The sequence below is a fragment of the Adelges cooleyi genome, unplaced genomic scaffold (assembly GCF_023614345.1).
Source record: "Adelges cooleyi isolate 19-005CV unplaced genomic scaffold, UGA_ACOO_1.1 ACOO_flye_CR_arks_rails_tigmint_CR_PRNA_21, whole genome shotgun sequence".
Taxonomy (NCBI): domain Eukaryota; kingdom Metazoa; phylum Arthropoda; class Insecta; order Hemiptera; family Adelgidae; genus Adelges; species Adelges cooleyi.
The window spans coordinates 9,235,211-9,246,092 of NW_026095871.1; the positions used below are offsets into that span (position 1 = coordinate 9,235,211).

General features: G+C 36.0%; 1 protein-coding gene across 3 annotated transcripts in view; it reads right to left on the minus strand.

Moving 5' to 3' along the window:
* LOC126834831 (kinesin-like protein CG14535) overlaps positions 1-10,863 on the minus strand; it is a 113,670-nt gene extending 102,807 nt beyond the window's left edge. For all 3 annotated transcript variants that reach the window (XM_050567019.1, XM_050567018.1, XM_050567020.1), the window contains exon 1: positions 10,590-10,863. In XM_050567019.1, the coding sequence (XP_050422976.1) occupies positions 10,590-10,813 (224 nt within the window). In that variant the 5' untranslated portion in view covers positions 10,814-10,863. The remainder of the gene's footprint in view (positions 1-10,589) is intronic.
* Between the last annotated feature and the right edge of the window lie 19 nt (positions 10,864-10,882).

Below are 10,882 nucleotides of genomic sequence, written 5' to 3' on the forward strand. Positions count from 1 at the left end.
ATCTTCAACGCGATAATAATCACACGCATTTTATGTACTCGGCTTTATATCGATGTATGAATAATAAACTGTCTACACACCGGCAAACATGACCCTGTAAGAATCCCATATCTATTCCAATATAGCAATAGCCAACATAATATTTTAATAAACCCATGAAGTCGTAGATGATGTATGTATATATGCACCTGCATTATGTTAACGACTGACGCACACTAAATTCGCATTAAGAACAGTATGTTATTATGCAGCTGAGCTATTAAAAATTGAGCAAAAAAAATAAATTTATAGATATATAATATAGTCCGAGAAATCATCGTTTCATCAAAAGCACTTCGGTGATCGTTTTTGTAAATTAATTTTTAAGCGGCTTGCGAAGAAGTGCACAGCAGTACAACTGCAAATCATAAAACAAACTGTAAAAGACGGGAAACAGTATTATAAATTCTAGAGAACTCTTTTCGCCCTTCGTCGAGCTGCTGTTGTCCAGAGTTTATATTTTTTTTTTAAAAAAAGACATTACAAATTTATTGTCAGCGCTCCCATTAACATTGTTATAAGACATGTCCGGACAATCGCGTCCGATGATATCGTTTCAAAGTCTCGATGCCAGATGGATCCACAGCTTATATTAACTACATACTATATGTGAATTTTGTTAAAATTTAATTTGAATAATTACAATGTACAACAATATTTTATCTTTTTTTTTTTTTGAGGTAAAAGAATCAACTTCAGATTTGGGCTTAAAATGTGCGTTAAATTTCACCTAATAACATTTAAAAGTAAAAATTAAAAAAAATCAAAAGTGACTCTGAACATCAAGGGGTTTCAAACTTTTTAACACCCTATTTATTTGTTGTAATAATTCACAACTTCAATGATAAGCAAACGTGAAACCACACACTTTTTTGGTTGTTACTGTACAATAACATAATACAGTACATGAATAACGATATTATTGAACTATAGTAGTATTAATAGTAGTGCATAAGTGACTGCTTAAGTATAAGTATTACGCGAGTCACTTAGAACATTAGTCTCAAGAACGTTTTCAATAAACCTAACTTTACACATGTAACATAATACGCGTTAAAATACTTCAAATTATAATCGTAATTTAATGTGTTTGAATTTTAATCATAAAACGACGTAATCATTTTTTATTATGTAGATAAACGTGAATTATATATTTAATTTTTTGTATTTTAGGCAAATGGAACGCTGACGTTTTTACGAGATCATAAACCAAAATTATATATTATTTCACTAACGAGAGCATTGAATGTTAATGCTGTAATTAAAATTGACGTGGAAGTGACAGGGAAAAAATACAATAGGGATAGTCCATTTGCATAATTTATTAAATACATAAAGTGCTCTTTTTTTTGTTGTAAAGAGAATACTGTGTATAGTGTAATTAAAATGGATTAAATTAAAACAACGTTTGATCTACATACAACCGCAGTACAACAATTACTATAACTCATATTAAAATGTTAATATGTTTTACTCGTTTTGACGGATGTTTCAGGTTCCAGCGGTTAAACAGGATTTATAAATTCAAAGATTGCACCACCACTAAAATACAGAAAACAGGATACAGAATAGATAATTATTAAATCATGTATTCTATATTACTTTGAGAAAAAAAAATAACACCCTAAGAGTGTTCGACAAATAAAAGAAATTGGATACACATTCTACCGAGCTCTTTTTATATCGCACTGAAGATATTAAAATTGGGTATTCTAAAACATTTGTATTTTTCAAATCTTCTTCAGAATTTGTCACTACTCTGAAGAGCTTTTAAGTGCATTATTGATTGTATACCGTTGCCCGTTACATTAGTATGCTAAAAAATGCAAGTTTTCAATATGAGCTTTTAAGCTCCAACTGTACAAAGAGCATGTTTCCAACGTTTAAATGATTATATAATTATTTTATCGACTGACCTAGTCCAAGTCATATCCATTTTCTTGGAAGACAAAGTCAGCTCTGAGCTAATGTCTAACATATCTGTATCAGGCGCGTGAGTTAATTTTGCAACAGTTATTCGTTTCTTAGGTTACAATATTATTTTCACCGTTCCGTCTATGTATCTTGCAGTAGATACAATATACATTCATCTTTCCATTATATTAATATACCTTAGGCCCGGGGTTGCGACTACTCTCGTCGGGGTAGGCATCTCGTGTTTCTCGGGCCAGGTCGTTTTTCAAATTCTTCGTGTTGTATATAATAGTTATACACAGTCACAGTCCGGTCAGTAAATAATGTTCACGGGTACCGCAAATGGATTCCATTACAACCTGTAGAACAGTTTCCGCATTGTGTCCAACGACGCTGTCGTCTCTCAGCTGTTGTTGTAACAGCCATTATTTATAAGTTTATTTTGTGTTGTTGTTATTATTATTATTATTACATTATAGTATATATTATCCACAGCGACGTGTCGGTAAAGGATTTAAGGTATAAGATAAAAAATAAACCTAACCTCCGAGGCCTAAAAACCGGATCCAAGGTCTCCAACCTCGAGCGATCTAGCACGGGTTGGTGCACGAGGAAATGTTTGTTATGAAAGTCTTAGATTAATCGACACACCGTCGTAGGTCGGGTGGCTCCAAATAACGTTTTAATCGCCTTATTTTCGAATTTAAGCGACGATGTTCCGTTCCTGTACGATACCGTTTCGGGTAAAAATACTTGTATTAGCAATTCAGTCAGGGATCTTCAAGCATTTTCGGTGGAAACCGTACTACACAATTAATATTAAATCTATAACCGGATCTTCAAGGCTCGAATAGGCCTTTACAAAGAGGATATGGACTAATGCCTAAGGATATAATGGCAGACACATCGTTACAATATGATCTTGATTCTTACAACCACAACAGATCTTATCAAAAATTCTTATGGTGCATTATACACACGCAGTCATTGATTTGTTAATAACATGCAGCAAATCAATAGCACCGCGTACTTCAACTAGGTTGTAGTGATATTTGATAAAGCCAAACATTGAGCTGTCCAACGTTATCGTTGGGGGTCGTGCCCATAATAATTGTTGTATGCGTTATGAATATAACCGTCGGCCATTCGGACCTCGTTGGTTTAATAATATTATTATTGTAATATTTGGTAATAATAATGTTACTCGTGGCACGTCTACCGGCCAGAGGTCATTATTCACGTCGCTCGGTTATCCATCACCATTATAATATCCATTGTCGCGGGGTAAGTATATATAATTTCCCCTCGTTTTCAAAGCTACAGTTTCAAACACACGCGGGTTCTACTGTAACCGTTCAGCGTGCCGACGAATACGGAAAACTGGAACTCACAACACCCGAAAATATTATGACAAAATTCGGATTTGTCCGCCGCCCCAAGGTGGAAAAAACCAGACGTGACGCCATCGATCATTCTTGGCACACGCCAACTGTACATTATTATTTACCTACAAGGGGCGCCGGATAACCGTGAGCAAGACTTTCATCGAGATAACGATGAAACCGTTTGAACAAAAATGGGAAAAAGTACATTCAAACCCACCAAAAAAAATATAAATAGGCAAAAAAAAACAATCCCTTTTTATATACGAACAAAATAGCCATGTGCATACCTTAAAACTCATAAACGGTCATTAATCATTAATTTAAGTATGAATTATACAACTATAATAAAATAATAGACTTATTAGTAAAAAAAGAGATAGCAGCCAATTATTCATGAACAATTGATTGCCGGCCAATCATCGCAAGTCAGTCGATTGATGTCAATTTGTCTCCAATATAATAAAATATATACTTAATTGTTATTACATAACTCGATGGAAAATTTAAATAAATTTTGCATAAATTAAAATAATTTAAAAATGTATACACCTACTAAGAGTATATTTTAATCTGAGACCCGTCTCCACACCTCTTGAGAACAAAATCAGATAATTTAGACATTTTAAATCCTCTGGTGAGGGATAAATTATATTTTATGTTAAAAAATGTTAAAGTCAAAAGATATTGACTGCGTCTGATATGTTAACCGGGGAATTTTGCCACCATAGGTTGTGTGACCTTTGGCCAACCAAGAGGTTATAGTCTTAGAGATTATTAACCGCACAATACAATATATTGTCAGTGCGTGGTTTTTAGATTGTCCGACCATATTATCATGGTGTTCTTGTAATCATCAAGCAGATGACAATATAATAACCGGACCATGTCCGGTTAAAAGGTACATGCGATTGGGTTATAAGTTTGGTAATTACACGTCTCTCGTGGAATATTCATATTATTATGGAAATAGAAACGAACCAAATTCCTGGAATGAATCGTCAATATACACAGAATAAATGATTCACGCCCTTGGGCTGAGAATCCAATTTGGGCAGCTCAGTCTACCCAAAAAGAAGAAAGTAAGGCTTCTGTCCGAAAACACCCGAGGACGAACAGGGTAAACGTCACGGCACGGCGGGAAAGTATTAATTATCATTTTCTTATACGGTCGTGTGGCGAGTATATATATATATATATATCCGACGGTATGATAATATGTATTGTAATATTTTATTTACATGCGCACTGCCGGGGTTTACATAACAAATTGAAACATGTGTTCTTCATTAGCCGCTCACACGACCGTTTCTTTAATGCGCGCGTTACCTGCAGTGCTTAAGCGTGTAAATCAACACACGGTGCACTTCGGAGGGATAGTGACGAAAACAAATCGATTATGGTCGGTAACATAACCGCGCGACGGGTGGAGCAAGACTTACAAACGCAGGATACAAAGTGGTAAAGCACGTGGTGAGGAGCATGACACGTTTTTGTTAGTTTTTTTTTCTGTAGAGCCAATTAATATATAATACCCTTCCTCTAAACTCTATTAATCTCTTATGCCGGTGCATTAACAAGACATTCTGAGCGGTTCACATTTGTAGGATTTTCTTTTACATCATTTTCGTAAGCATAACCGAATGAATGCAGTCCAAGACTATTATGCAGTTTTAAGATTGAGATATTTATTATACATCCAAGGCAGGGATTTCATATTGTATGTACGTTCAGGTGGTCGGGTAAAACAATCTAGTCGGATGACTCCTTTCACCCGCGTCCGACGGCCAACAGGCATAATATAACCTAACTGTAATATGCAAACAAAAAAATCTACACAGTCGTGTGCAGGCAGCTCGTCCGTCATATCAATTTATACGATCTCGTCTCATAATATAATATGCAATCGCAAATCGTATGCATTACTATAATACACTGTGTTATGTTTATGCGAGAGCCGAGGAGGAATAGATAGAAAAAACACTGTCATTGCGGTCTGTGACATTGATACGCATCTACGAATAATTTGACCCTCTTGTCCAGGCCATGCGATTGTCCATTAATCTATTTGGCTTCCATTTCGGATGCGTTGCTTAAACGATATGCGTAACCCCCCCAATATAAACATGTACTGCACTAGCACGTCTCTCTTGTGTTTAGACTTTAAGAGACGGCGTTTACGGGCAATTAACTGACAATCGACAGCGGTTACATTGTAGTGTGTCTGTACGCCTGTAAAGAGTCATCCCATACATTATATAGTTCAAAAATACCGTAATTGATATCAAACGGGGTGCCCCTTTGCTTAATTAACCAAGTGCGAGACGACGTATAGCGCTCGCATAAACCTTTAAACCCTCGACATAATCTTAGACCCGTGGCGAACCGTATAAATCGTAAAACCCTAAACTAATTACGTTCCCAACAGGGTCAACGCCGACAGCCACTCGAAATAATACATTAAAAAAATAAATAACGCTAATTTTGATATATTATATTAAGCATGTACCTACATATTATACAAGTAGCAACGGTGAAACTTTTTCAAAATTTTACAACGTACGATAAAAAAATATATAAAGGATGATATTAACGCTTGTGATTTCAGCGTTATTTTTCGAGAAGTTTTTTTTATAAGCTATAAAAAAATACAAAAGTTTGATCGTTTACTGAACAATTTAATTGATCGTAAAACTACCGCATTAAAACTTGCACCCATTCTAACATGTTTGCGGTTAATTATAATTTGTCTTAAAGAGAAATAATTTTTCCTAAAAATACCAATTAGCGCAGTTGCTAATTAATATTTGATTAGAAATTAGACGTTTCTAGTTCCGAAATCAAATAAGTAACTGTGCTCTGTCATAAATATCCGCATGTATGTTTTTGAGCTAATAAACAAACAATTATTCAAACAAACGATTAGTCAGCTTCATTCGTAATTCCGCACTAAAGGCGTTTTTAAAACCGCCACAATCCATAAATACACGTTTATCCCCTTTGCGCCCCGTCATTTAAGAAATTCTATATTATAATAGAATGTTTTCAAAACCTATAACAAATACATTTCCCCCATTCGGTAATTATTATCATTGGGGGAACACCATTATTTACGAATAAATATTGTCAATATAATATTGTACACTGCTCGTTTCTATATAATGTTATACGGCTATCACTTTTTTTTGTATAGGAACAACAATAATAGTAATAATAATAATAATAATAATAATAATAATAATAATTCAGTAGTCCGCGAAGGACGTTTAAGCGGGAACACACGCAATTTTCCCACCCACCCCATTTTAATAAACATTAATAAAATAAGTACTTATTAATTCTACCGATTTAGCGACGACAACGGCCATCCCGGTTGGCATCATCTCGCAGCGGTGTTCCTTTTCTTCATTCGCCGTCACCGCGATACCCCTCCACTCCCCCCCCACCATCGTAAAATATTATTATTATTATATTATACACGCAGTTTAATTAATACCGTCTGATTTATGGGGTCTTATGAATTATTTAGAGTGCATCCGACCGACACCGCACTTTATAACGAGTCCCACTCACTCCCCTTTTGAACATACACCCAAACGCGATAATGGCAATCGAGTTTTTCGGACTGGTCCCCACCAGGAAAGGCTCAAGAAAACGGTCATGTGCAACGGTATCCCACGGATATATCGGGCGAAGTGTGATTTCGAAAAGGAGTTCAGACCCCATTCGACGTTAATCTAGTTAATATTTTTTTTTCAAGTATTAGAGGGTCGGCGAAACGGTACAAGGGACGCTATCTGGCATCGTGCGATGCTATAAAAAAAAATCATAAGCTTTCACACAGCACCGCCAAACTCAGAAAGAATCGGCGGTGGATTTTCTATCAAACACTATATAGCAAGTTTGCGTTTATTTTTTAAAATAATTTATACACAGGACCTAGCCAATTACTTTGTTTACTAACACTGATTACAGGTTACACATCTCGACACTATTCATTTATTACACAGCTGGTTAAAAGTTTAGTTTTTAACAATATCTTTTTACAACCATGTAAAAGACAACAGCCGTTTTCTTCAATCTATCTTGTCCCAGGCCTTAAAATGACTAAATTATAACACGATTTGCTTGAGTCTAACAACAAACGCAGATTCCGTTTAGCTGAAAGGGTATTATGTAGTAATTATACTACATAATACCCTTTCAACTAAACGAGTAATTGAGTACTAACGTGTTTTTAAATTAACGGACCACCATAAATGAGAGTTAATGTGAGTCGTTTAATGATTCTCGAGCTAATCTAACCGAAAACAGTTCACGAGAACGATAGGAGATCACAATATAGAATATCGATTAATATGATTTATATTTCAATTATTACCACGCTTTAGACAATGGGCTCTCGTTGCGCCCCGTTTTTTCCGGTATGGGCATTAGTCGAGTTTTGCCAGAAGGGTTGATTCGACGTGAACCAACCCGCATACGCGACAAACGCAAAATATATTCAAAGGGTTCCGTAAAAACAATAGTAGTATTCCATTAGCCGATCTCTCCAAACCACAACCGAAAACGACGTCGGCAATCCGTCGAGTTCCTTGTGATTTTTTGTCTTTCAGCCTAACCGTGGCAACGGCAGTGGACCATATAAAAGGGGACGACCTCCCCCTACCTCTACCCATCCCACCCCAGAGGAAGTATTTCCGCGGCCGGATACGCGAACCGACAGATAACACAACACCGGCCTGCGATCACCGAACCATCAAAGCGCCGTTCCGTCTTCCTACGGGAAACGCACATCCCTTCTGTGCCATTAAAAATGTATACGGAACTAATGGCACGGACGAAGAGCTGATCATCGCATGAATAGTGCATACAGAGCGTCAATTGTTTTTTGTTTTTGTGCTTCACTACGCCCGAAACCTAACTCGTGATGTTTTCAATACTATACACAAACCGGAAGTTGAACGGTCACCCCGGAATTGAAGGTTATTAAAAAATGTTTAAAATGAGCACATGTTCAATTGTTGAAACATCAAATAGTGAAAGCGAAATGCTTCGGCTAAAAACACAATATTTCCCATTAGTGTCGCATGCGTTTTGGCTATAGAAGGTGTTCACGACTAAACAGCATCGTGCTCAGACCATTTAGTTGTGACACCTTTGAGTTACAACATTAATCGCCTATATATGTACCTACTAGGGGAGGCGATGCAGGGTTTTGACCTATTCGTGGGATACATGTAAGATGTTATATGAGCGTTTTTACCACCAACAGAAAAAACTTTTACTTGCATTATCATTTGAGATTTTGCAATTTAAGGGTGTCGATAGAAAAATAAAATCCGCCAAGATAACTGTCGTATAGCCTTCAAGCGTAAATGAAAATATAGTTAATTACAAAACTCCATAATAAGACAAAACGAGACCGTGTTCACTGACCGGTGAACGTGAAACAAATACACGCTACCACTTGTGATTGGATACATTTACTTTATTAACGGATTTTAATATAATTATTTTTTATTTTTCCAAGCAAACGCATCGACAAAGGGTCATCCGCGGCTGTATTTTGGCAAAACTTCATCAGATATGCTTAGCAAGCACTTACTGTTAATAGCGTTGCACTATTATGGTGTAATAATAGAGAACGTTCTATGCCATTTGAAACGAAATAGGAATATTCGTCGTGGCCCGCAAGCTATCATATTGTCATACTACTTTAAAAAAAGAATCTCCCGTCTACACAAGCAAATTGTTGTTTTTATAATGCCTTGGAACGACAAAGCTATTTTAAAGTAAATTTATTAAAAAAAAAAACAGTTTCACGTTGATAAGAATTATTATAGTTTCTCATTCAGAAGTTTAAACCCCCATAGACCAGCCCGGAGGCAAGGGACCGAAAGTTTGTCAATATTCAAACGATGGGTATTAGAGATACCGCTAAACGAGTACACTGTTTGCGAAGGGTCCATTGACGATGAACGACCTTATTAAGCCAAATCATAGGCTCCAAAGATAAAACATAATAATATAAATTATTTTACTATATACTAAAAGACCAACATAATCATTTCCAAGAAAATTATTCCAGTTTAAATAACCGCTTACGTCAGATTTGATTTGTTAATCCCTTTAAACTTTATTAATCAAACAAGGGAACAATTAGATATTTTAAGCGCTACAAAGATAAATTTATAATAAAAAGGTTATCAGAAGTCACGCATGCGTTGGATCCTAAGTTAATGTGTTCCATTATATGATTGATAATGTTGTAAAGAAACAAAATATAAATCACATGTACCACATGCGTTTAGTTACATACCCGGTTTTTATACAAGTATATTATTTTCTTTAACTACGTTTGTTGCATGTATATTTTAATAATGAAAACCAGTTTTTTTTTTAATATTGAGCGGGAGCTCTCGCCTTTCGGAAGTAATAGACTATTCACTTAAATATTGAAAACTCTATACTATTATTATACGTTCTTCCCATTGTCAAATTGAAAATAATTACCATGTTTATTTTTTACGCATACACTAGTGGTTCTTTGTACTCGAGCGGAATGTAAACAAGTATTCGATTCGTATTGATGCCGCCGAACATTAAATTTAATTCAACCGAACAACAGCTGTAGAAAAATAACTAAAAAAGTTGTTATCTTAATTTTGTTTCTGTGTGTACCGGTGTAATGCACATAAAAACCTATTCAATCTCAATGATAAGTAAACATCATTGAAATATGTACACAATTTAACTTGGCAACAATAATTAAAAAATTGATATTTTTCAGGATGAAAAATTTCACGCAAAAAACTTATTTAAAATGAATTGCAATTTTGTAATTTTACCTTTTCAAGACATTTTAGTTAAACTTAATTTTTAATTTTAAAACTTAAATGATAACGTACATAATTTCTGGTAACGTATGTTTGAAATTGAGACAAATTTACTGAAACGTTCGACCGCATACATTTTCAACGTTGATAACGCAATTCAAATTTTACATAATTCATTCAAAGCCGGTTATGGGCCTGTCAAAATGATCAGTCAATTATTGTTCTTATATTACACGTTACCGTTTGAGTTTCAAGAGTTGGATAGAACTAACTAAAATCAACTAAAACACGCATAATATAATATTCAGTGTCTTACGTCTTAAACTAAATCGTCCCGATACATTTTCATCGTCAGTGATTTGTTTCCTTTTTCAATAACAACACAATATTATGTAGAAAAAAAATTAAAACTGACCTTAAGAAAAACGCAGCGGCTGCCGACGCTTTGGGGTCTTGCACTCCGAGGTTGGACGTCTGAAGTCCGTACCGCAGCCCGTATCTGGCATCCGTCGCGGCGTACATGTCGGCCACGTAAGACCGCGTGGTCGGCGCTGAGACGGCGGCGGACGTGGTCGGAGGAGTGGCCGGTGGTTTCTTGCGGTCTGCGGCGGCGACCAAAAGCACGTGCGAATCCACCATGCGCGGTATCCGGCGACGGGTTGACGACGGCTGAAGGTCCTGAACACGACTGCCGCCGCCGCCTCCGAC